Source organism: Carlito syrichta, unplaced genomic scaffold (genome assembly GCF_000164805.1).
Source record: "Carlito syrichta isolate Samal-C Ts95f unplaced genomic scaffold, Tarsius_syrichta-2.0.1 Scaffold301970, whole genome shotgun sequence".
NCBI classification, from domain to species: Eukaryota; Metazoa; Chordata; class Mammalia; order Primates; family Tarsiidae; genus Carlito; species Carlito syrichta.
This window is the reverse complement of record NW_007246066.1, coordinates 59138-86987: the sequence shown is the minus strand read 5'-3', so window position 1 is coordinate 86987 and position 27850 is coordinate 59138. Positions and strand designations below refer to the sequence as shown.

The window sequence follows — 27850 nt, the reverse complement described above, 5'->3', positions numbered from 1 at the left end:
GGAGAGAAGACAGAAAATACATTTATCATGAAGGAAGCAGTCATTACCTTAGCATCATTCTAGAAGAAAGACAAGAGTCCCTCATTATGGGTTCCTTTGGAAATTAATACAAGTTGAAGCACTTACTGATGGAACAAATTTAAAATAAGTAATAGCAGAAATCTAGCGTGTACCAAATGACACATATGTTGAACTGTGTTTTTTAAATTTTTCAAGATTTAAAAATTGTGCTTATCCATTCTATAAAGCATTCCCCCAAATCGCATTATAAAACACTTAATGTGCTTCCAAATTAATATAAAATACCTCCTACCATGTAGCTGGTATAATTGTAATGGTATTTTTTTAAGTATAACTTAAAAAGATTATTTTCAGTGCTTAAAATGAAGCCCTTAACGACACACAGTAAACAGTGAATTTCCACACTAACAACAACACAAAACAGCTCTCTACACACACCAGTTTATGGTTTGGACTTAAACCCTCTTTTGCACAACCAAAATAAAACAAGAGAGATGCTCACAGGTCCAGTGACTTTGTAACAGATCGCTAGGTTTCTTATACTCAGTCATCTCCCTTGCCTACCTTGGCCACAAACCCCGGTTTCACCTAAGGCAGGGAAGGACCCAGCAAAAAGACTAGTCGTCCCTTCTTCCCTTCAGCCAGGTGTGCCCATGTTCTGACCAATGAGCTACAGGCAGAAGCTGTTGGTGGCACTATGAGGAAGTTCTTAACTTGAAAGAAGGGAGGGCTGGGCGCAGCGGCTCAGCCTGTAATCCCAGCACTTTGGGAGGCCAAGGAGAGAGGACTGCCTGAGCCTGGGGGTTCGAGACCAGTCTGGGCAACTTGGTGAGACCTCATCTCTATAATAAATCACAAAAACCAGGGGGGCATGGTGGCGTGTGTCTGTAGCTCCAGCCACTTGGAAGGCTGAGGTGGAAGGATCGCCTAAACCCACGCAGCAGGTCGAGGCTGCGGTGGCCATGAGCATGCCACTGCACTCCAGCCTGGGCAACAAGAGCGAAACTCTAACTCAAAAAAAAAGAGGGGAGGAACCAGAGGATATGGAAACTCTGTATTTCCTGCTTAATTTTGCTAAAATCCTAATAGTGCTCTAAAAAATAAAAAACTTATTAACTTGCTAAAAAGGGAGGGGGAAACACAGGTCCTCTTCTATTCTTCCCTTCCCACTGCCTGAGCTATGAGTAAGACGGCTACAGCTCCTGCAGCCCTTTTGGGCCACAAAGTGACGTTCTGTTCATCTATTTTTAGAGATGGGGGGCTGGTCTCACTATGTTGCCCAGACTGGTCTCCAACTCCTGGCTTCCAGCAATCCTCCCACCCCAGCCTCTCAAGGAGCTGGAATGACAGGTGCTATCCAGTGTACCCAGCTACACAAAGTATACAAGGTGATTTTGAAGATGGAAATCAACTGCTGAGGGAAGCAGAACAGAAAGATAAAATGCAGGGGCCCTGGTAACACAGTGGGCCCAGACACCTGCCCAGGCTGCTGACAGCCAGTGTCTTTATGAGAGAAACCTCCACATTATTTAAACTACTGTTTTCTACCTGTTAAATACAAACAAACCTAACCTTAGTTGCACATTTCTATTTCCACACCAAAATTCAAAGCATAATTTTCTTTCCAATGAACTAAATTTAAACTCCAAGAGTTAACATATTATGGAGATTACAAAACATGCACAAACAAAAGACACTTTAGGGTGGGTGTGGTTGCTCATGCCTATAATCCCAGCACTTTGGGAGGCAGAGGCAGAAGGACTGCTTTAGCTCAGGAGCTGGAAACCACTGTGGGCAACATAGCAAGACCTCGTCCTTGCAAAAGATAAAAACATAAAAATTAGCTAGGCGTGGTGTCACATGCCTGTAATCCCAGCTACTTGGGAGGCTGAGGCAGAAGGATCACATGAGCCCAAAAGGTGAAGGTTGCAATGAGCTGTGATAGTGTCACTGCACTCCAGCCTGGGCGACAGATTGAGGTCCACCCCCCCAAAAAAGACAAGACACTTTTAGAGAGTAGAAGAAAAGGAATAATATTTTCACTCCACATCCCAATGGATAGAATTCTGAGCTTCCTACTGTGAAGAACCATTTTCACTTATTTATTTACGGTATCACTAGATCAAACCATAAGCAATAAATGAAGTATGTATAGCTTCCTCCTTCCCGCGACCCTCTATGGTAAGTCTGGACCCTTTCTGGAACTTGTCATCGACACCTTTACCTATGTAAAGTCCAGTAGCAAGTTATATGACCCAGAATCAGGTACAACATAGGTCTGAAAACAACAAAGATCCAGGTGCTACTGAAGAAATGACAAGTAAGTTTCCATTAAAAAAAAAAGAAAAGAATCAGGTTGCACACGATTTATAAGAATGGTGGCTCAGGTGGGGAGAGAAACTGCTTCTCCACAGTCTCTGTGCTATGAGAGAAGGTCCACTTCTCTTTGTGAGCCACAAACCAAGGTGGGCGTCCGCAGGTAGGGCCACCCTTCCATCGGGCACCCTTTCAGCAATCCCAGATTTTCAGAGGAAGGAAATTTTATCTTGCTCCAACCAGAACCCTGCTTATTATAGAGTTAAATATCCCAGATTAAAATAGATGCACAAAGTACACACGACAGATCTGTATGCTGGTCTCTGAAAGACACCCACTTCTCTCCCAGGTGTCCTCTTCTTTAAACTGCACAGGAGGTCTGCGATCATCCAACTGAGGCAATTTAAAATTGATTCACAGTGCAGCCAACTGCTGTCAGAAGCTGTGAACATTCATCTGTCCCAGGGGAAACCCATATGGATGTTAATACATCAGTCACAGGAGGCCTTGGAGGAAGCTGGTGCTGCCTGCTGTGCTGGAGAGCCCAATCAAATGAACAAGCCAGAACCACGCAAAGGGCTGATGGGTCTCCAGGAGGGATCAGCTGGAAGGGAAAAACCAGAGGCGCAGACCAGAACGTCGGGAATTATTCACCTACAACAACAGGGACTTCCTCGACAAAGGCCACGCTAAGGGTTCATCACGACGACGGGGAAGAGATCCCAAAAGGAAACTTACCTTCTCTAATGGTTGAGGGTCTAGGAAAAGTAAAACCAACCAGGAAGGGGAATTTATAAACAGACAGTGAGTATTTATAAATACCCCTCAAGCCTGAATTCAAAATGAAGCCAGATATAAGAGAGTGTCTATGACAGGACTGCAATTATAGACGTTCTAACACAGGCAAAATTCACCTGTGGTCCTGAAGGTCAGGACGGTGGTTATCCTAGGTGACTGCAAGGGACACGAGAAAGGACGCTGGGGCAGTGGCCCTGCTCTGTCCCTTGACCTGGGGCCTGTTACATGGTGGGTGCCTTTGGTGAAAAGCTGCTGAGCTAGACACGTGACTCATGCCTGTTTCTGCACATGGATCCTATTTCAATATTTAAAGCTTAGATCCATGTATGCGTTCAAGAAAAAAATCCAAGGAAGGGCTCCTAACCAGTTAACACATTAGATTAGGTCCACAGCCAAAGGAAGAGCTCACCCACTGGTATTCAACGGACCTCAGATGTGGAGCCCTGGCTCGCTGGCCGCGCCAACTGGGGTCTCGCTCACCGGCCAGCCTGCAACCTACAGTGTGTCTGTTTCCTGATCCATAAGATAGAAATAACAATAAAATATAGGGGTCACAGGGGTTGTGGTAAGGATTAAAGAGATAACAGCTGCAAAACACTTAACACAGTGCTTGACACCTGCAGTGGGTCTTCAGGAAATGACAATATCGTTATGAAACTACCATGACTTTAAAAAAGGAAAGTGAAAATATGTGGCATCGAGGGCCTTTATCTCAACAAGTGAGTGGGGGTGAGGGGACGCGGAAAGGGAGTGAGATGCAGGGTGAGGGTCAGGAAAGCACGTGGGCCCCCACTAAGCAGGCAAAATCATAACATTCATAAATCACAGAAGGAGAGAGAGTGGGGGAGACGACACTCAGCCGAGATCAGAGGAGAGAAGGACATTCGGGTAGAACTGAGAGCCCCTGGCCCCTCGGGAGGGGCCACTCTGCTCAGCCCACCCTCGTCTGCGAAAGTCTCAGAACGGAGCCCTGGCCCCCACCCCCGCCCGGCACAACCCAGGATCACTTCTGATTCTGAAATCTGGCTGCAGAATTGGAAAGAAAAAAGCCCATTTGACTTCACAGATTTACAAATTGAATGGACCCCAAATCCATTCGGAAGGGGCTTTGCATTTCCTGGGCACACAGCAGAGGGGAAGGAACTAAGAGGAGAATTCCCACTGGGATTCCGCACAGGGCGGCCAACTGGAAAACAAGACTGCGTTCCGAGGAGGCAGGTTGTTTTTTCCTGGCAGACCGGCTCCTGTTAATAAAACTATGCTGTGTTCTGTGGCCAAAGGAAAACAGGTGTTTACGGAGTTGCTGGTTTGCTGGAAATAGATAGGAACTGCAGTGGCAGAATCAAGTAAACAATAATGAATCAACACGGACCCCGGAGATGGCGGTGGCCACCAAGCCCCCGCTGCCTGCGGACCTGGCACTCCTGACATGAAATTGCTTGCTATATTAACAAGTATCAAAAATCCAGCCGTGTCAAAAACGCTCAATCACTCTTCAAAGAGCTTGAGGGCTCACGAGGCCCTTTACAATTTACTGCCAGCAGGTCTTACTTCATGTGACCCTAGACTCCGAGCCATGAGGGACAACAGGCCAGTCCCTAAAATTTCACAACCTGTCACATCTCTAAGCTGTGCACAAACTGTTCCCTCCTGCCTAGAACAGCACTGACTCCCTCCTAAGTACATGTCACTTCCTCCCTCCCTCTGCCTGACATGACCTTCCAGCATGGATCATTCTTTTCCAGGGTCCTAACTCTTTCTGTCTCTACTGTAGCATTCATCATACTAGGAACATTTCTATCTTTCCCATCCCAGAGTTCTTCAGAGGCGGGTGGAATTGCTTCACTGGCCAGCATACAGCTAGTGCCCAATCAGTGAATCAGAACACCACAAGCTGCCCACTGCTACGTAATTAGTTATACATTGAGATGTGAGAGATTGCTCTGGCAAGGAAAATCTGCTAAAATAAGAACGTGGGCAGTGGGGCATAGTAGCCCACGCCTTTATCCCCAGCACTGGGAGGCTGAAGTGGGAGGATCGCTCGAGCCTAGGAGATTGAGACCTTGTCCCTACCAAAAAAAAATTAGCTGATGTGGTAGTCCCAGCTACTCAGGAGGCTGAGGCAGGAGAATCACTTGAGCCCAGAAGTTTGAAACTGCAGTGAGCTGTACTCACTGTACTCCAGCCTGGGCAATAGCGTGAGACCCCGAGTCAAAAAAAATAAATAAATAAAATTGGCGGTCCTCTAATCACCTGGGTTATACCAGTCAACTTTTTCCAAGGAATGTCTAGCAGTCATACCAAATGTCACTAAGAGATGGTAGCAACTTTCCCAAGGGGAGGAAGGGCAGTCCCTAGGGAGCTGATTTAGACTACACAAAAGACAACAAAAGTAACCATAAAAACAAAGTGAAATCTGTGGCTTTTTCCCAAGTCAGCTAACTCCTGCAGATGCTGGACCCTTCCAAAGCAAGCTGTGGCAGAAGCAACCGCAGGTCACGTGGAACAAGCACGATTCTGTGTCTGGGAATTGGAAAGCATGACCCATAGAGTAAACTGCAATAAGTCAGGAGATACACATTACTGTTTCCATATTCAACTTGTTTGGGCCCCCGCTTCCCTATTTTTACAGTGTGCCCTGACAAAATGCAGCCTATGAACGGGACGGCTGAGGTGTGGAGCAAATGAAGGCACAGGGGAAGTACTTCTCGTAAAGCACAGTGCACGATCTACGGTATATTCAAGCTCTGTGTGAGCATCCCAGGAGGTAGGGTATGACCCCTTATATTTCGAGATGGGGGGAAAAAAGCAGCAGAAGGGAGGCTAAAGAACTGTGGCCACATAGCTCGTAAGCTGTAGAGCCTACATTTTGGTCCAGGTCAGCCCAGCCAAAAAGGGGAGCTCTTCACCTTTACCTTGGCTCCTGCATCAGCACCACCTTTGATGCTCTCCCCTCAAGTGGGACTACATGGGACACACCCCCAGAATGGAAACACCTCCCCTACACGTAACGAGCAACATCAGGCATGCCAATAGCACCAGCTTGATTTGTTACAGGGCCCAAGTCAAGAGACCAGGGCACAGGAGACTCGGACCTGGGGACGCCTGGCTCCTTCCCAGACAGATGAAAATAATGTCACTTAGGATTCCGGAGGGCAGTCTTAGCCGGAAAACTAATGAAGGTGGTGGCTGGGGGGACAGAGATGTGAGGCTCAGAAGAGGATCAGAGCCTCGTTATTCTAAGGTTTCAGAAGAAAGTGGGTCCTTGGGTGTATAATTAACCTGCATATGGGCAAAATCTCCCTCTGTCAATACAATCAGCTTTACTTCAAGTTGTTTTTCAGGGTCTGCACATCTAACCCATAACATCTATAACATTCTTTACTTCTGGCAAAGATTTTTGCAGTTTAGCATTCAACAGCAAGTATTTCAATCAAGGTATAATTCCTCCCTTATTTGGAAGATAGCATTTCTACATCAACAGAAGGCTTTATTAACAACTCAATTCAAGTAAACAACCTCAAGACATTAGGATGGGAGACTCTGTTTCCTTATTTAGTTGACTACATACTTCTTTTTTTTTTTTTTTTGGTAAGGCAAGTACAGAACGTCTTAAAATGGATATCCAAAAGAAGATTATCAGCAAAGAAAATAAGAGATGGCCTAGTTGATAAAGAGGAGATTCTCTGGCCAAAGTCTGCAGTTCAGAAGCTGAGTTCTAGGACCTGACTTTCCCCATCAATTATGTGTTTCCAAACTTATAAATGTGCTGGAGCAGGAACAAGGCTCCCAGGCAGTACAAAGATACAAACAGAGAAATTCCTAGATGAAAAGTAAAACAAAAAGAGGCTTAACAGACTGCTGTTTTAAAGCTCAACTCAAAACTTCTATCCAAGAAACCACCCACTACAGACAAACGCGAGCATTATCCAAGCAAGTGACAAACAAACCACATTTATATACTTTAAACTGAAAGTCGTTTCTGATGAGGTGAAGAGGGAGAGAGAGGAAGAAAAAGGGATAACTGTAGCTAAACACAACAGACATCAAAAGGAAGGTCCTTCCAGCTACTTGGGAGGCTGAAGATCACAAGAGCTCAGGAGTTTGAGGTCCACATGGGCCACATCGTAAAAATATGAAAAAATAAAAAAAGAAACATCTCACCTCAACTTGATGTCAAGAAATTAAGCTACATGTTCCTAGATCATCAGAGGATAGAAAAGCAGAAGTTAAACGAAAACATACATGGCAATAATAAGGAAAAGAATAGACATGTTACTTTTAGCATTTAATAGACCAAAAACAGACAAAAAACAGCAACAAAAAAATACAAATAGCACTGTGACTGTTAATTTGATGTGTCACCTTGACAGGGCTAAGGGATGCACAGAGGGCTGATAAAACATTATTTCTAGGTGTGTCTGTGAGGATGTTTCTAGAAGAGACTAGCACATGAGTAGATAGAATGAGTAAAGACAACCTCCCTCACTAGTGGAGGTGGGCATCACTGGAGACCCTGAGCAAACAAAAAGTCAGAGGGAGGGCAGATGTGCTCTGTGCTTGAGCCGGGACATGAATCTTCTGCCCTCAGTCATCTGCACACTCCTGGCTCTCGATTCTTTAGACATCGAGTGAAACCACACCATAGGATTTCTGAAGCCTCCAGCTTGTAGACGGCTAATCATGAATTTCTAAGTCTACATAATCACGTCAGTCAATCCCTTGTTACAAATCTCTCTCTAGAGGCCAGGTATGGTGGCTCACACCTATAATCCCAGCATTTTGGGAGGCTGAGACAGAAGAATCGCTTGAGCCCAGGAATTGGAGACCAGCCTGGGGAACACAGGGATACCTCATATCTATCAAAAAAAAATTAGCCAGGTGTGGTGACATGTACCTGTAGTTCCAGCTACTCAGAAAGCTGAAATGGAAGGATCACCTGAGCTTAGGAGATCAAGGCTGCAGTGAGCTGTGACCATGTCATCGCACTCCAGCCTAGGTGACAGAGTGAGATTCTGACACAAATAATAATAATAAATCTCTTTCTATATATCTATTGGTTCTGTTCTCTGAAGAATCCCAACTAACACAATCAAACCAAGTAAAAAGAAGGCTGAATTAATTTTCAAATCCACTAAATAAACCAGCTGGGAAATGTACACATGGTCAACTGAGGAATCAGAAGAAAGATGAGGAACAGAAAAAGTAAGGAGAAAGCCCTGGCCACTTGGCTAGAAGCCTGGGATCCACCTCCAGGCACCACTGCAAAATATGTTTCTCTAAGAGGCAATTTTACCCTCAATGTAGTTAAGATTTTCTTCTCCCTTCAGGCTCTAAATCCAAAAAGGTACTTTAAAGATTTATTTAAACACTAAACAAGTGGGTAGAAGATTTCTAAATTACATGTCTGGCATTAAAACACAGGGTGAAGGAAACTGGGACTAACCTAGAATCTTAAAGCCACGCTATTATTAGTTCGAGTTATTACTGACCTCCAGGTGCCACCATGTGAGGCAGGTGGACCACTGCCCCCAGGTATTTAATAAGGAGATAAGTAGTGCTACGATGCCAGAGAAATGTCTAACTCAACTTTGGACTTTTTCTTACCAATGATCTCCACAGAGCTCAGGGGAATAAATGCCCTAAAACGAAGATTGAATTTGAGTGACGCTGAACTAAACAATACCAATTAAATCTAGCCTTGAGGGTTTGAAAACAAGCTCAGGATTCCGCTTATAAACCAACACTATTTAACCATTCTAAAATGCAGAATATGAACCTCCTTTCAAGAAGGATGAATCACAGGATCTTCCACAATCCCGAACTTGTCTCCCACCTAGTCAATGCAACGACTATTTGTTTACTGGGTATCTATGCTCAAGAGACAAGGGGACTTGGGGAACTTCCATTCTCCTGGGGAGGAAGCAACAGAAACATGACTTGTACACATGACCGTAATCCATAGGCAAGGCACAAAAAAATGCCGTTAAGGCATTACAAGGTGCTACTGGCATGAGATCAGAGATAGGTACTTATCTGCAAAGGCCCCATGCGGAAGGCAGCAACTGAAGTGGGCTTTGAAGGACAGAAATGCTTCCACAGTAAGAGGTGAAGACCAGTGAGGAAGGAAGCTGCTCCAGTTAGGAGAGGCAGGAATCATCAGGGATCACAAGGGCATCCCATTCACAATTAGCACAAGATGCAAAGAACAGGCCAAGAGGCTAGAAAAGCCGGCCAGGGTGACGTTACCGGCTGGGCATTGAATGCCGTCAGTTTATTCAGATTGAATATCCCCTTATCTGAAATGCTTGACACCAGAAGTGTTTCAGATTTTTTTGAATTTTGGAATATTCGCATATACATAATGAAATCTCTTGGCAATGGAACCCAAGTCTTAACATGAAATTCACTTATGTTTCACACTGACCTCATATACAATAGCCTGAAGGTAATTTTATTTTTCCCTTGGGGATAAACTGCGTGTTGTGCACCTATAATTTGATTGCACCTGTCACATAAGATCAGGTATAGAATTTTCCACATGTGGTGTAATGCCAACATTCAAAAAGTTTCAGATTTTGAAGCATTTTGGATTAGAATGCTCAACCTGTATTCAACTTCTAAAGATCTCTGGTTAAGAAAAAGAATAAATGCTTTGCAATAAGAATACACTAACAGCAATTTGACTGGGGACACAAAACCCATCTAAGATCTTATCGACAAAAGGGGGTTTGAGAAAGGTGAGAATTTTAACAATCAATAAGCCTGGTTAAAAAATAGGGATTAAATGAGGAGGGATCTTAAGGTTAAAGCTTGGGAGAGAATGGGAATGATGCTTTAACAAAGACAGTGAAGTCAGGGGAGACAGTGTGGGTGTGAGGGGGGAAAAGTGACTGGGGAGGTTAAGAGACCCTACTGAGACCTTGGGTCATCTTAACACCAGAAACAAGTACACAGAATGGTGTCAGTGCGCACTATCTTGTTCTGTTTCACTCTGCTAAAAACGATGTGAGGCCACAGGGCCTTTGCACATGCTGGCCTTTGCACCTAAAGGCTCAGCCCTTACTGACTTAATGCAGCTCTGAAAACACTTCTACAGGGAATCCCTCTTGACCCTCCCCAACAGGATGAAACCCCATCCCGTCCTATGCTTTCAGAGAACAGTGTTCTGTGTCATAGCTCTTATCTCTACTATAATTCTGCATTTGTTTTTGGGATTATGTGATTCATGCTCTCGCACTGAAGGAGTTCAGGACCTGCCAGCCCAAAACATGCCACTTTGGCATATTGACTATTTTGAGCAGAAGGCACGTGAGAAACGGGAGATGCAGGAAGGACCTTCTGGCCTCCCCCTTTCTATATAAAAACAGGCCATAAAACTTCCCATGAGAAAGGTGCCCTCCCACAACAAGAATGAGGAGAACACCCTTATCACCAGAGTCTGGGAATCAACACTGAAACGGACCTGTACAAATAAACCTCCCAAAATAACCCTTGTCTTCTACTAGACTTTCTCCAATATACTTCTTAGTCACTCCCCCACAATTTACTGCCTCTAGCCCAAACTATCTCTCACTTCTTCACAAATTTATCATTTCTTTGTATAAAAGGTATATAAGCTGCTCCGGTCACTTCATTTCCTTATGACTCTGCTATACATTATCAACTTTTTTTTTTGAGTTGGGGGTCTCACTCTGTCATCCAGGATGAAGTGCAGTGGCACAGTCATGGCTCACCTCAGCCTCAACCTCCTGGGCTCAGGCAATCCTTCTACCTCAGCCTCCCAAGTAGCTGGGACTACAGGCACGTGCTACCAAACATGGCTAATTTTTTATTTTTTGTCGAGATGGGATCTTGCTATGTTGTCTAGGCTGGTTTCAAACTCCTGGCTCAAGCAATCCTCCTACCTTGGCCTCCCAAAGTGCAGGTGTGAGTCACTATGCTTGGCTCTTTTTTTTTTTTAATGTACATATAAAATTTTAATAAAACTTGCATGCTTTATTCTGCTAGTTCCTCTTATGTCAGTTTGAGTCTCAGGTCCAGCTGCAGTCACTCAGAAGGCGGAGGAGAATTTCTCCTCCCCTACTCACCATCCTAAGCTATGAGCTCCCAATGGGGTTCCTTACCAGTAAAATCTGTGGAAGTGAAAACAGGAAGGAGATGACAATATTTGAAGTTTAGTGACCAGGTCATGTCACATAGGAACCCAAAATCACATCCCACAAGATGGGGCTGAAGCAAGGAACAAATGCAGCCAGAAGAGACGCCTTGGGTGGAGTGGGGTTCTCCAGACATTTGAAGAGCCGTCGTGAGGATGACGGATTAGCAGTGCACTGTGTCGTCTCAGGGGGCATGAAAGAACCAGAACTGATGGGTCAAAGTTCCAGGGAGACAAATTTCAGCTCCAGGGCTGGAAGAGTTTTCACATAGGCACAGAAAATGCATTGCTCTAGACAGCAGTGGGTTCCTGTCTCTGGACATGCATGGTCAGAGGCACACAGTCACTTGGTAAGGCCATCGTAGCAGACCTGAACCACAGACGAGCATTTGTACTAAAGGGACATTTCGGTCCTTCCAGCCCCGACTGAACCCTTCTGGCTGTAACACTCTTAGGGGGCACTGTCCGTCTGCACATGAACCCCTTAAGCTCTCTGAGCATGACATGCTGTCCCTGTCCCCTGTGCCCTGGTAGACTTATTCATTCTTGTTTGTGTTATAGGCTTTTAGTGTTTGTGCCTCACGCCAAGAAGTCTTTCTGAGGCTATCACTTCTTGACAAGTCTCCCTACCACCCACTCTGCCTCTGTCCCAAGGCACTATTTACTGTTCTCTTAATAACCACATCATCAGGCCCCCAAAGGCAAGGAAGACACGGAGATCCCACTTCCTGAAGCATGCCCAGCATCTAGCACAATGCCTGACACAGCTCATAAACAGTCAGCGTGCCTTCCCATCCACCCTACCCAAACATTCTTTCCATGGGTATTTCTCAGAGAATGATCTGCATACCCTTTCCTGCCTTGTTCACCCTACCCTGGACATATTGGTTTGTCGCCATTTCTCTTTAAGTGACTCAGACCGGCCCTACTCACCATGGGTGGGGCAAACAAACATCCTCTGACCACACGGGATGAGCAGTTATCAAGGGTAAGTGAGCATTTAGAAACTTTAATATGGCATCCTGACAGCTTATGGTTGTTGGCTCTGGCTCTTTCTTTTGAGTCAGGTCTCACTTTGTCACCCAGTCAGGAGGCTGGAGTGGAGTGGCACAATCACAGCTTACCACACCCTAAACCTCCTGGGCGCATGCAATCCTTCTGCCTCAGCCTCCCAAGTAACTGGGACTATAGGCATGGACCATCACACCTAGTTAATTTTTTTCTTTTAATTGTAGAGATGAGATCTCACTATGTTGCCCAGGCTGGTCTTGAACTCTTAGGCTCAAGCAATCCTTTTGCCTCAGCCTCCAAAAGTGCTGGGACTATAGGAATGAGCCATTGTGCCTGACCAACTATTGGCTCTTCTAAAAAAAAACTGGGACTTGGATTCTGTATCTTTTTCTCCCTATTCATTTTTATTGTATGTTACAAAATTATCCATCTTTGACATACTGGGGAAAAAACCTGAGGTGTCACCGTAAGTGGTTTGAGAAGCACAGCCTCAGGCAATATTACTTTACTAAAAGATAAGAACAGTAAGTCCTCTCATAATCAGTGGATTAACATGGGCAACAGGCTCTACAACCCAGATCCCAGAGACGATGGGAAGTTCATTTTTCCCTGATGCTAATTAATTCTATCTTCCTCATATAACACGGCTCACCTCAAACATGACAGAGAATCCTGAAAAAGATACTTAACTGTTTTAGAGACAGCAGTGCACTGAATATTTGGATCCAAGGCCATGGCCCTTTTGCCCAAGATGAGGAAAGCATCCTTCCACATGAATCTCACAACTTTGCCCAGTCCTTCTCTCTAAGCACATTGTAATTCTAGCTTACACGCCTTGGAACACAAAGAAATGCAAGGCGCTCACAAACCGAGGACATATAGATTTGGCTCTAATGCCTCCCACATCACACTCAAGATGGGGTCTCAGCAGCTGAACATACCCCATACCTCTCACTCTTGAGGTGACTTTCCCGAAGAGGAAGCTGAATTCGGCCTTATTTGCCTGTTCTTCCCCCAGAGGTGCGTCAGTTACTATTGTTATTGCTTCTTCTTTGCCTTGTATCCACTAACCAATCATCAGTACACTGCCAGCAACCACAGAAAAGAAATGGCCATGAGTGCCCCGAGGACACTGCAGGCTGGAAGCGGGGATTCCTGAATCCCCAAGAAAACACACAAGATAGTAGTTCATAGGCATTCAACTGGAAGAGACCTACCAGCTAAGTGAGCATTTAGCAATACTGCCCCTTACTCCAATTCCGCTCTGCACTGGGCCTAGACACTGCCTTAAATTCTTAACATCACTATTAATTCCTAATGTAGACAAAAGCCTCATTTCATCATTACTCAAATTCCCACGAAGAACATATTAAAACACAGGAAAAGTGAAGCAATAGGAATCTGCTTTCCTAAAAAGCAGGTGATGAGGGAAGAAATTCAATTTTTCCTCATGCCGATGGTTTATCTGAAAGAAAGCTCTTACTAAAACCACACAAGGATGACCGGGTAGCTGAACGGACCTCTCAGAATAATGCACTAATGTCATACGCAAGTGACGCATAGATAAAAAGCTGTAAGCAACCACATGAAGGCAAGGGCGTGACAAAGACAAACTGAAAACCTATGTATCACCAGTGCCTTTAATTAAAAAGTGAACAACATTCACAAAGACCTGCCATGTTCTATCTTAGGAAAAGTCAGGGTATTTGCTGGAAAAGTAGGACAAACTCTTGTATTTTAATTCTGCTGTGTATTAAACTTGGAATATTAGGAATTTTTGAAATGCTTCTCATTACCAACATTATGGAAAGCAAGCAATTTTTTTAAATGATCCGGGAAGAATACAGAGTTTTTCAGATTCTGAATGCTTTTGTGTGCTTTAACTTTTCTTGTTTCCTGGGCAAAGCCACATTACTTTTTATAATTCTCTATCTCTCAGAGGAAGGCACCCATTAAAACTTTCCTTGGGGCCGAGTGCGGTGGTTCATGCCTATAATCCCAGCGCTTTGGGAGGCTGAGTGGGGAGGATCGCTTGAGTCTAGGAGTTTGAGATCAGTCTGGGCAACCTAGTGAGACCTCATCTTTACAAAAAAAAAAAATTAAAAATTAGCCCGGCGTGGTGATGCACACCTATAGCCCCAGCTACTTGGGAGGCTGAGGTGGAAGGATCACCTGAGCCCAGGAGGTCAAGGCTGTGGTGAGCCATAATCGTGTCACTGCACTCCAGCCTGAGCGAGTGGGAACTGGACTCAACGACAACAAAAAACTTTACTTGGAGGTGGCCTGGGATGTCGGCAGCTAAGAGAACCTCCCCTTCAAATAACTCTCATTTCCACCCAAAATAAGGGAAAGGTGACACAGAGATGACGCATCTCAAATGTCTGAGGCTTCAAGAGTTCGTGACAGCTCACTCCCACGCCTCAGGACGGCTGCAAATCTCTGGCAGCTGCCCTCCAACCAAATGGCAAAGCAGAGCAGCTTTCTGCAGGGTCAGGCGAGGAGGGCCAACCACCTCCAGCTCTTTTCCTCCCACCTCACCCTCACCTCCAACAGCTTCTCTCCAGAAATAGCTAAACGCATGAGATCACCCACAGGGAGAAGACAGAGGCATGACACCTACAAGCTGCCTATTTATAGAAAGTGCTAACACTCCTCAGGAAAAGACACCAGAAATCTCCTTGGAAACGCCCATGCCCGTGCTCCCTTTGGGATTCTAGTCTGCTGACACCCATGATGAAGGAACCACCTTTAAAACAAAACCAAGGCCTTAGAGGTACTTACGGTTTCCCCCCAGGGATTCCTGCCAGGTTTGGAGGGATGGTGGGTACTCTCATGTGAGGGGGAGGATCAAACCCCACCTGGAAACAAAAATAAGGTATTGCAGAACATAGTTCATGCAAGGCAGGCACTTTGTAAATATCAATACTTTTTATTAGAAACTTAATGACCCCCCCCAAGCAATATAACAGTAGTAGCATGGCCTAGTATTTTGTTTAAAAGAAAAAAAAACATATATATATATAGTGGAAAAAGCAATATACTCACCTCTAAACACAAGACATATTTCTTTTTTGAGAGGGAAGGGGCTGCGATCTAGTCATGCACTGAGAAATACCTTCCCATGGTAAATACTTCCAAAAGAATTAACATGCTCTGCCTCACCCAAGGTAGCACACAGCGTGCTATGTTGTATAAGGATGTCTCAGAGTTGAGCACGGCAGCTCATGCCTGTAATCCCAGAAATTTGGGGGCAGAGGGGAGAGGATTGCCTGAGTCCAGGAGTTTGAGACAAGCCTAGGCAACTTGGCAAGATCTACAATAAGTCAAAAAATGAGCCGGGTGTAGTGGCAGGCATCTGTAGTTCCGGCTACTTGGAAGGCTGAGGCAGAAGGATCGCCTGAGCCCAGCAGGTTGACGCTGGGGTGGCTGTGAACGTGCCACTGCACTGCTGCCTGGGCAGAATGAGACTCCAACTTAAAAAATAAAAAAGGCACTGTTGACATTTGAGGCCAGAAAGTTCTTTTCTTTGTTGGCGTCTATCCTGGGCATAATAGGATGTTGCATAGCATCCCTGGCCTTGGCCCTTTATGTGTCAATAGGATTTCTTCTCCAGTTGTGGTAATCAAGGGTGTCTCCAGATATTACCAAATGTCCCCAAGAGACAAAATCACCTCCAGTTGCAAACCACTGGTCTAAGTCAATGCTTAAGGCTTTAGATGTGGGTTCCTTAAGTACCTAAACTCAGCTGCCCACCTTACTTTTCACTGTCTCACCCTCTCACACAGTCTTTCGTATGAGGATAACATAAGGAAAACCAACAAACTTTACTATCACCCCAAACCACTGGAGGTAACGCTATGTACGAGGAGACAGGAGAAAGAACCACGTGATGGTTTTCCAATAGCTAACAGGAAAGGTTTCAGGACTTCGCTGCAGTACAGGTCTTCACTGTCCACACCCTTTTTGAAGTGCAATCCATAATCACACGCATAGTCAAGTTTACCCCACAAATGAAGTTTTCTATCTTCTTGTTAAAAACTTAGACCGTGTGCAGAGTGGCAGAAAGCAGGACAAGACGAGTGAAAGCGTGACCCCACGGTTCACAGCCTGAGTCTTCCTATCTGTCTGTTTACAGAGACAGTTTCTTATAGATATGTCATGCCATTGGGTTTAAAGTCTAACACGGGCGTGGCAAGAGAAAAGCCATGGCTTCTCAAATATTTTTTTCCCTAAGGTTTAAAGGGGGCGGGGGGAAGCTCAAGAAATTGAATGAAAAGGCTTCTGTGAGCCACTTGAGTCACTTCATCGCCTTCAAATGCAAAAATCCACTCTGGTGGGAGAAAACCAGATGTCCCCGAACCACTGAAGGAGCCTTTTTCATCCACAAAAACAGTTCAACAAAAAGCGTCTGGCCTAACTTAACGAAGCAGCCACGGATGAAGGCCTGGGGAGGTTGGTGAGTGTGCGGCCACAACACTGGGCGCCTTTGTTTTGAGGTGTGTGGGGCTGTGGCCCCTGCCCACGCCACGCAGGGACAGTGTCTCGTGGAGATGTGACTTTCCCGGCCCAACCAAAGCCCACCCAACAGCAGCCTACCATCGGGGAGCGCCCGTAGGCCACCACGGCAGCTGCAGCGGCGGCAGCACTCATCTGCGGAGACATGTTGTGTAGACTGGCGTAGGCGGCACCCGGGCTGGTCAGTTCCCCATTCATGCCGGCGTGGGGGACCATCCCGAAGGGGGCAGGGTACGGGCCGGGCACTGCCAGGGGTGTCCTCAAACCAGCTGCTGAAAGGAAACACCAGTCGCGTGTGACTCAACTGACCCACTCAAGTTAAACCTGACCAGCAGACCAGCAATTCTAGTGTCATTTGTTCGTGTCATCCACTATGGGCAGGGAGGAAGAAGAAGGGCTTCCCAGGGAGGGGGATGTCACCTCCCATTTACATAACGGATCCATTCTTCCCCAGAGCTGAATTCATCTCCAGAAAAGAAAGGACCCCAGAGGAAGCATAATCTGCACATTTTCTTGTCAGTGCATGTGGCAGGACCAGGAAGCTGGGGAATTAAGCAGTAAACCCAATTTACAGAGGGCAAGCCAAGGCATAAACACAATGTGTTCACCTGACTTAATCACAAAAGAAGATTTTTTTTTTTTTTTATAAAAACCAAGATTTCCCCTTTAGTCCAAACTTTTCATTCCCTGGTACCAATTCCAAAAGAAAGCCCAATCCTGGATTTACATAAACCAATGCACGAGTTTAGAAGAAATATTCTGGTGCCTGTTTTCCTGCAGGTCCAGGTTGTTACTTTTCTCCTCTCTTGGTGAGGAAGATCAGTTTGCAAGTTCTGAGTTTATTCATGGGCTAAGTCTCAGTGAAACTCTCCCAATTCCTACTGAAGAAAACACCACTGATTCCTGAAGCAAGCCCTAGCAGAAAACCAGTCAGCCGCAGCCGGCAAGGACCACACGTGGGCTGGCCAAACCAGCCCATTCCAGCCAAGATTTGCAAAGTCAGACACACAGTGGTAAGTTTGGTAAGGAGCTTGTGTTCAAAATAATTATCAGAAACTTTCCTGAAGTCCCTAGGATTTGAATTATCTGGAAGTAAAAGAAAAGCTGAGTGTAAACATTTGGAGGCTGACCAAATGTCCGCAGCTGCAGAAACCCAAGGACAAACATCTGTTTCTTATCATGGCTTTTTCAGAGACACGAAGGAGGGTGGCCATAAGTACATTTCATAGTTGTGGGACAGTTGCATTCCGTGATGAACAGACACCAAATCAAGCTGGGCAAGAGAGACACAGAACAAAGCACAACAAGAGGTGACGCTCTACCCGCTTGGTTAACGAGGGGGTCTATGGCTGGAGGCTTGCCGAGGCCTGGACGGAGTCCTGGAGTGGCGCTGGTGCCCGGCGTTGGCATGTCGCTCCGTGGCGTCGGTGTGCTGGATTTCAGAACAGGCGTGCTGGCTTTTTCATGCTGGTGTCATTAAACAAATTAAATGAGTATTATTTTTAATCCGAGCCATATTACACAATTTATCACAACAGCAGCTGGGACACTGGGCACCTTCTAGCTACTCCCTCAGCCAATTTTCATAAATCCACACAATGTTGACAGCATTAACTTGTGAGCGAGAAATGTTGACCTTTCCTCTTCCTGCCAGAATTAAAACTCAAGCTAGAGACACAGAACATGATCACACTTCTTCCTCCGCAGATTTTATTTTAAAAAGTATTTTCCATCAGGCTTGTAGACTTTGGCTCTATGCCAAGTGAGAATGATGACCACCCAGAGAACAGTTCCCAGGCACTCAGAAACACATGCCCCGGCCGCCAGGAATGTCCAAAGGAAGACCTCTTTTCTAATCACTCCTGTTGGCAGCACTGGGATCGAGGCTCATGGTACAAGATCGCAGGGCCAGCATCTTAGAGGCAAAAGCCCTAGGACCAGCCTCACCATTTTGTTTGTGATCTACACCTTAAAAGAATAGCCCTTCGGGAGCTAAGTGTCCCCACCCACATCCCTACAGAACCAATGTGGACCCACCAGGCAGGGGCCTTTAGGAGTTGAGACGGTAACAGGGCTAGAAGGCATCTTCTATTGCCTCAACCTTCCGTGTCCTTTACGACAAAGTCCAAAAGGCACTAACTGCAGTGTGGCAAAGAGTACAGGCCAGAGAGAGACTCCAACTCTTTCTGGCCTTGGGTCCTGGGCCAGGGCTGTGTAGCCTTGGCAAGTTACTCAGGTTTCCTTCCCTCCCCATCAGCAAAATGGGATAATGTCTAGGAGGACTGTGCAAAGATTAACTGCAGGGTTATTATGGAATGATACTGGTAAGAGATGACACGTTCTATAAAGCTTGTTGAATGAATGAATGAATGACCACATCAATGGGCTCTGATGCATCTCCAAACCATACCAGTTCCAGGTTTCCGTCCGAGTCTCCTTTGAACAATACCACTCTCACGAGCTCCCTAATATCAGAGCATGTTCCACAACATGGATCCATCTACCAGGTAAATGGTCAACTTATGAAAACGAGGACTTCAGGTCAGGCGTGGTGGCCGGCACTTGTAATCCCAGTACTTTGGGAGGCCAAGGCAGCAGGACTGCTTGAGCCCAGGAGTTTGAGATCAGCCTAGACAACACAGTGAGACCTCAGCTCTACAAAAAGGGTTGAACATCATGGCGCATGCCTGTAGTCTCAGCTACTTGGCAAGCTGAGGTGGAAGGATCACCTGAGCCTAGGAGGTTGAGGCTGGGGTGAGCCCTGATCATGCCACTGCTCTCCAGCCTGGGCAAGAGAATGAGACCCTGACTCGAAAAAAAATTTTTTTAAATTTAATTAGAAAAAGGAAGAAAAGAGGACTTCTTAGAACCTAAGAGCTTTGAATCATTTGCCAACTGGGAAGTTTGAGAGAGCTGTATAGCAGTGACACAGCCCCCAAGCAGGAAGGCAACAAACATGGAAGCCTGTTACCCTCTCTAATCACGGCCCAAAAAAGACGACTGAGAGGGAAAAAGTTAACCCTGAGTGGAGACAAAGAACAGAAGGATGAGTTTCACTTTTAAACTCTGAAAAATACAACCCACAAGCAGCAAAACCCCACAATTCAAATACTTTGGGGTCCTCTGGTCCACAAAGAGACACACACTGCTAAAGAGAGGCAAGTGTCAGTTCTCTTTACCCACCAAGCTCATTTCTTTGGATTTCAAAGAAGTGGAGCTCCCCGAGGAAGCTGTGGATGCGGGGCTGCTGGAAGCATCTTTCTTTAGCAGGCGGTTTTTGTCGATGCCGTTTTCCCGGGGTGAGTGGGCAGGGCTTGCTCGTGGAGAAGAAGGGTCCTCACCAAGCATAATCAAAAGTTTTTGTGACTTAGTTTATTATGAACAGAACTTTTCCCTTTCCACACTCTACTCCCCCACTCATTCTCTGAATTCAAGGAGCATGCTGGAAGTCCCTCAGGTTGGGGGTGTACAAGATGTTGTAATGGACAAGAGGGTGTCTACAAACACTCCCACAAACATGCCATAAAAAAACAACCCACATGCCGTATCCCTCCCCATGCCTCAGGCTTGAGTACTTTGCCTAGAGGGCCCTGGAAGGAAAGGGGAACCTGACATTCCACTTAACCAGGGAAACAGATTATTTCTTAAAGGAAATAAAAGTTCATGTCAGACCAGTATTGCTCAGCACATAAACAACCACTAATTTCTTAATGTATTAATGTATGAAGTTGTAAGAGACCAAAAACACTGAGGCTTTATTTCCTTAATTTACTGTTGGTTATTCTAACAACACTATTCAAATCACTCTGCAGATAAAGTTTAATGAAAGAATGGTTACCTCATTAGACACATCCACAACTAAGTTGTCATCGCTTTTGTCACCATCACTGTCCTGGAAAAAAGAAATGCTAATACCATTTAGTAAAAGCTAAGAATGGGTTTGAGGCTCGGTTAAATTTCTTATTTCTTTCTATAGTTCTTGGTAGCAGACAGTCTTAAAAACCTACCTGGAACCTGCCTGAGGGGCTCTCAGCCCGATTGCTGGCCCTGGTCATTAAGTCTGCTTTCCTCTCTTCTCATCTAACCTGGGGCTTCACAGAGCTACACAGAGCTCCAGGCAGGAATTCTGGTGCAGTAGCAAACACCAGCCATCCGATCATAACTTGTTTACAGGTGGATGGCGAGTTGCAAATACTTGGAGGATTCCAAGAGTTCAATAAATGTTTGCACCACAGCCGAATGTCTCTTGTCATCTGAAACTTTTTGTGTGATTTGAAATCCCTATACCCTTATATCAGAGTTCTTTTTGCATTTGATTTCAAATTAAGCACACAACTTCATGTCACTTTTTATACGTCTCACCTTAAAGACAGTCAGCCAATCTGGTGCTCACAGACAATTCATAGTTATAGAGACAAATTGACTTCAACCATTTTTCCCCCATGGGGTTACCAGTTACTGAAAAAATTGAACAGTTAAAAACTAAATTAAATTAAAAACATCAGAGTTAGCTACTGGATCGAATAAGGAACCCACATCTAACCTTATGTTAAGAACAAACTTCTCTTTCTCCTAGAGGTGGCCTTTTAAAAAAATAGATAAATAAAAATAAAGCTCTTTAGCAATCAGCTTGGAATATTTCTGCAGAGATGGAAAGAAGATAGATGGCAATATCTGAAGGGCGGCACCTACAATAGGACTTTTATTATCGCTTCATAAAGCCACACAAGCTACTAATCAGAGGGAACTCCAAGGCTGCACTGGGTTTAGAAAAGATTTACTTAAAAGAGCCATTCAGTTTAATAATGTGACCACCTCGACATCAAGTTCGGGGCAGGCTGAAAAAGTCTGCTATCTTAGCCAAAAGGTTTCATGCCCTTTGTTATAGAGTAATACAGTGGGGATATGGAAAAAGGAGGACATTTCCATGGGTCTGAATTCTTGAAAAGAAATAGGTCTCTAATTTATGATCTAAAGAATCCTTTTACCCATGTTGTTAATTAAAAGCCTACCAAATATGTCTGAGAAATATTAGCACACAGAAGTGCAAATATTATCCAAGTGGGTCTTCTGTGGACCCACAAATCCAGGCTAGAAATTCCACCCTCAACTATAAATCCAGGTCTTTAAGTGTTTCTTTTTTTCTCTAATCACACTCGGAGCACTACACATGGAAGACCCAATTTACTTTCTTCGATAGTGTGTTACAAGATACACTTTAGACATTATTATACAGGGACCACGAACTTCACTGCTAACAATATAAAATTACAACCAAAGAGGAAGCTTGAAGAATCCAAAATAACAGTTTATCAAAAGAAATATTTTCATGAAATTAAAAAAAACACACAGTGACAAGAAAAGGTGTTTTCTCTTAGTAAAGCCCACAGAAAAACACAAATGTTTTCAGGTAGTGGTGGTGAAAAATAAAAATTAAAAGAATTTCTCTATTAACGATAAAAATGATTTTAAAAATGATAAAAATGGCTAACGTAGCATGTAGTCTGAACTGGCAAAAAGCAGCTAACGATTACTGTATTACAATGAAACTCTGAAGTGAGTCCCCTCAGTCTTCTGTGATTGAAATCTTAGCTTTGTACTGGACCCTTCTTCAAATATGAACTTTCACAGGACAGTACACTCCTGCCACCCATGATCTAAGCTCTGAGGCCTTCTTTGCCCCAGATTCTCCAACGTACTCTCTATACATGGCCCCCCAACCACCTATATCCAGTCAGACACACCTAGTGTCAGAGTTCTTTTTCCTTTTGATTTCAAATTAAGCACACAATTTCACATCACTGCTTTTATACATATCACCTTGAAGGCAGCCAGCCAATCTGGTGCACACAGACAATTCATAATTATAGAGACAAATGTACTTAAACCATTTGTTCCAAGGTTATCAATTATTGCAGAAATGAAGAAGTTAAACAAAAAATAAAAACTAAACTAAACTATATCCAGCCAGACACACCTATTACACTCAGGTTACAGAGCCGCCACGCCATGCTATGGATTCTTGATCACTCATCACTAAATGATTTATTTTAAACACAGGCCTCAAGAAGAGCAACTCAGTATTGTGCGGCAGCAAATTCCTATGTGTCATGAGCTGCCCGACGTGCTTATTAACATTTAATGCCACAAATGAAAGTCCATGCATAGGACACTGGCTATGGGCCACAGACAAGGGGAGAATGACATGTGCCCAAAAAGGCTTGGGCTCTAGTGGGGAGAACCAACAACTATGCTTGTTAGGACGTGATTAAAATGCGGGCTGATTTGAGGTCTTCTGAGAAAACATCTAGTCCCAGGGCTAGAGTCGGGACTTTAGCACAGTGACAAAGAGCAAGAACTTTGGAGTGGAGCTGCCTCCAGGCTCTGCCACCAGTTGTGAACTTCAGCAAATCGTTTACAATCTGCATGCCACAGTTTATTTATCTATAAAATGGAGGTGATGGTACTAAACTCACTGAGTTGTTACAAAGAGTTAAATGAAATAATCCACGTAAAATCACAGGGATTGGCACTGACTCCAGCTGGTACTCAAAAAATATTACCAATCTGAGCCAGCCAGCAGGAAACACTAGCCTCTGCCTAGCATTTAGACTTTCACATGGCCTGCACAGCAGACACTTCTTCCTCCAAGGGCAAGAGGGAAGAGGCCCAATTCAGCATTCTATTTTCATACTGTTCCTGAGAACACACTCATCCTGAAGCAGACACTCAGGGACACGCAAGTCGTATGTCGGCTGCAACGTTTATGACCCCAGACCTGAGCCAATGGCCACTTGGCTTGGTTTGTTTTCCTTTTGAATGCAGTTTTAGCTGGATGTGTGACAAGAGTCCTCACTCCATCAGCCAGTTGAGTTATCTCATCTGCACAATATGAACAAGATGTTTCTGGCGCTTCTTCCATTTTTACCATGAACTTAGATCACTAAAATGCTCACTGTGGAAGATAAACTGCACCTTGCAAACTAATTAGAGCCTGAACATATTACCAGAAAGGCATGTAAAAGGTATTCTGAGATACCAAAATTTTACTCATTTTTACTCATTTTAGCAGGGGTGGCTACCAAATTTGCAGGGCCCAAGACAAAATGAAAATGTAGAGTCCTTGTTCAAAAACTGAGAAATCGAAGCTGGTGAGAGCAGAGCATTACACCAAGGATGGGTCGGGGACCCTTCTAAGAGCAGGGCCCTAAGCCATCATACTGCCCATGAAGACAGCCCTGTATTTGCATATCCCCCCTTATGAGTTAGGCAGACAGTAAGTCTAAAGTTTAACAATGAGCACACCAGAAGCACAATTTATAGCCCTAAAGGGAAATAACATCTTATAACTAAGACCCTATCCTCTTTACTGTATTATATTTAAAGACAGGAAATTATCACTAAAATCTTAGAGTATACTTGGATACTCACTTTGAAGGCAAACAGCAAGCAAACAAATATTATCTCAAGTCCTTTAATTACTTACATAGTGGCTGGAGTCCTTATCATCCACCTTCCTTTTCTTGATGTCATTGGAAAATTCAGGCCCATTTCTGCGTTTATCTGTGCCTCTTAGACTGTCTGGGACCAGGAGGGAATTACTCTGTGAGACCAAAAAAAAAAAGAAATCAAAGATTTCTTCCCAAGCTGCTTTGTACACATGAAAACCCAACCTGGATGTGAGAACTATTTTAGAAAGGTGATACTACACAGCCTTTCATTCCATTTAACTCCTCTCATCTAAAGACTTTGAAGGCAAACATTTGTCGAGGTTTATGCACATGAAAGGGGGACCCTGACTCTGCAATCAAACCATCCAAGGTCTGGTGGATACTCCAGGCCTTCAAAATGCGCTTCTGTTCTATTTACAGTTAGAGACACAGAAGCTTGCCGTGTTGTATGTGGATGTGTTTTTATTCTTTCCCACTGTGACTTCCTGGTCAGGAATACGAATGGCCTATGAGCAAATCTTGAGATTACTCTATTAGACATATTCTTTAACAGTAAGAGTCAATGTGTACCACTCTAAAAGGACACAAAGGAGGCGGTGGGATTAACAGCATGGTTTCCTAAAAGGCAAACCACATTTTCCATACCAACAATGAAGGAACTCTTTTGAATTCTTTTAATTTATTGCCGAAAATAAGATTTGGTGTTCCTTGCCAACAGCACTGAAACTTAAGACCCAAAGGGGGAATTTCAGCCAGTGAATCTTCAATAGCAAGGCCAGCTCCCACACACAAAAGCAGGAACAAGGACTAATCTTTTCCACAAACCACACAGGATACTTTCATTGGCATATGCTGAGTAGGAACTGTTGACCCAAAGAAAACAGGCATTTTAGATATTTTGGGGTCACATGACATGATCTGACATCCCTTCAATTCCCATCTCCCCTCAGGCTAAAGCATCAGAACATGTTACAATGAGGTCTTTTAAGTGTGGGATTAGCATATGCAAGGGGGCAATTTGTTCAGTGATGTGTTACTGCCTTGAACAATGCTGAATGTGCTGTGCAAAAGCCTCCTTTCACAAAGCCCAGATAACCCCAATTTCTGAAAGATGTTTGAGAACCAAGAAGGGGGGTATCCAGGGCCAACAGACAATTATGTTACCTTTCTCTGCCACAATTTAAAATGGAAGGGACTGGAGGGAAACCTCTAAGTTAGACTACATCTAACACAAATATTTTCTGGTACTTTTTTTTTTTTTTTTTTTTTTTACAAGCCATGGGTTTTCGTTCCTAACCAGCTAGAGGCAATCGGCTAGGTGGCCAGCTCTCCAAGTTCCCCCGAAAATCATGGACCCCACCGCAGGAGTGCTGTTCCCAGTTCAACCGTATGCAGGAGGAAATCAAAACTGGGGACCACAAGGCAATCTGAAGCCTCTTGGCCCACTTCAGGGACTGAGTGAGCGCTTTTATTCATGACTGTTCAAGCTACACAAATGCCAGGAGGCTTAGATAAAAGAAGCTGGGAGGGACTAACGCAATTCAATATAGAGAAGCTCAAAGTAATGTCTTTACCACAGTGTTTGGGGCTGAAAGGTGAACTGGCTGGATCCCTGAACTAATTACCTAGACAAATGTCTGCTAAAAACGAATCCCTTCGACCCAGACCCACGGCCTGGTGGAGGCTGCAGGGGACCTAACTCTTGTAAAGCGCTTACAAGCCCTGTGAAAAGGCAGCCGTGCAGGGCAGCAGCTGTGTGCTCACACATGTGAAAAGGGTTTAAATACACCTGTCTCTCTTCTAGATTATTTTAGCCCTGAGGTCTCCTCCTCCAGACTCTGAGGAGATACATCCAGGGCAGGATGTATCTTACTCAACCTTACAGCTGCCCAAGTGCCCAGCAAATGACAGGCACAGAGTCCATGTCTGCTGACGATTTAAAGTCTCTCTGTAGCCTTCCAAGTCCCCGCTGCTGTCAACAGCATTGAGTGTGCAAACCACTCAACCATTCCATAACAACTTTTTAATGTTTCTCTCTTTTTTTAATGATGTCAAGTGGTACCGTGAATGTAAAAGAAAACTTCACTTCTGTTAGGAACAATACAATTTCTGTTAGAAACAACCTTTCTATGGCTGGACCTTTTAAGACTGTCAAGTTTTGAGGCCTCTCTGACTACATGTTCCAAGTTACCACTGTAATTTCCACTTGAGCGGCATCAATGAGGTCTATAATCTGAATGGGTCTGAAAAGCTCTGAAAGTTCCTCCAAATTTGGACAGGGCTAGTAATTAGCATCCTGCTTATCTGAAAATTGGCCCCATTCAACCGACAGACTTCAACAAGTTACGAAACATGATGTCTCATCGTACCTTGGATGATGTAAAATGAATTCAAAACAAAGCAGCAGAGTGTGGGCTGGAAAGGCCCTGGCAGCCACTGTCAGACCCAGGGGACCCCGGGCCCACGCTGCTGCCTGACACCCCTTCTACTTAAAGGCTAGCCCACCAAAAACGGACTGCTTCCTATTACTGTTGTTCCATGAACCCAGTTTTGCGTGTAATTGCTCCTGACTTCTTCCAGTCCCAACGCTGGGTTCATTGTTGTTCTTGCTATAAGCAAATAGTTTCAGCCTAATGAGCTTCACTGGCAGCAACAGCAACCATTCTGGTTTTTAAACTACTGCCTGGGGGACCCTTAGCTTCACGGTTCCCTCATTCATTCCCAGAAACCCAAAAGTGACTTTGCGGGATTACTGCAGGGCTCCAGATATTTTTCTCTCATGCATTCCCCGAAGCATTTTTCCCTCAGCTGTGATTTTTCCTCATGTCCCACCTCCTGTTTGTTCCTTATGGCTCAAGGGTGGATTATAGTCATTCTGATGGCTGCTAGGAACCATTTGATATATATTTTAAGAATTCAGAGGTTATACCTGGGCATTGATAGAGTATCCTTTTGGATCTTCAAAGTTCAGAAATCTATGTTATCCAGGTTCAAATTTAACAAACTGAGGCAACATTTAAGAAGAGATCATTTGCAAAAGAAAGAAACTAAGGTTGCTTTGCATTAAGTTATTTAAAAAGTCCTGTATTCTAAACATGGAAGAGAATTAGAATCAAGTCTGAGAAGAGGCCAAAGCAACCTTTAAAAGTCATTAAGATGCCAAAAGAGGGAAAGTGATGTGTCTAGGGCCAAGAAGCTCTATCCACCACCTGACAATTCCCATTGTGTCCAAATGCACCCCCCTCTAAGAGAGATTTTTAAACTCAGTTTAGGTACACAGAGTACTTTTACCCAAAAAATGTGCTTAAAATCCACACTGACTCTTTAAACTACTGCACTTAGCATTCTAATGTGACATAATGAGACCTAATGCATGTTTTCTCTATCACCCCTCCTGATCAACAGACACACACACACTCACTCTCTCTCTCTCTCTCTCTCTCACTCCTTTGATTTGTCTGGTTTGTCTGGCCTACCATGCCAAAAATGTGAACATATAATTTTTTTAATGAACATTTTACAGCCTACTTTAAAAGGGGCTAAGAATAGTCCCAAATTCCTGCCCTTCCACTCATGAATA

The 27850-nt window shown here is 44.4% G+C and overlaps 1 protein-coding gene across 16 annotated transcripts in view; it reads right to left on the bottom strand.

Moving 5' to 3' along the window:
- TLE1 (transducin like enhancer of split 1) overlaps window positions 1-27850 on the bottom strand; it is a 97723-nt gene that overhangs the window by 10736 nt on the left and 59137 nt on the right. For 7 of the 16 annotated variants that reach the window (XM_021711262.1, XM_021711264.1, XM_021711269.1 and 4 more), the window contains 7 exons: window positions 26180-26196; window positions 24306-24422; window positions 20658-20711; window positions 20003-20155; window positions 18142-18286; window positions 16901-17088; window positions 15086-15162 (listed from right to left, as the gene is read on the bottom strand). In XM_021711262.1, the coding sequence (XP_021566937.1) occupies window positions 15086-15162; window positions 16901-17088; window positions 18142-18286; window positions 20003-20155; window positions 20658-20711; window positions 24306-24422; window positions 26180-26196 (751 nt within the window). Of the gene's footprint in view, window positions 1-15085; window positions 15163-16885; window positions 17092-18141; window positions 18287-20002; window positions 20156-20657; window positions 20712-24305; window positions 24423-26179; window positions 26197-27850 lie in introns of all 16 variants that reach the window. The other 9 variants (XM_008055840.1, XM_008055841.1, XM_021711272.1 and 6 more) reach the window with 7 other exon arrangements.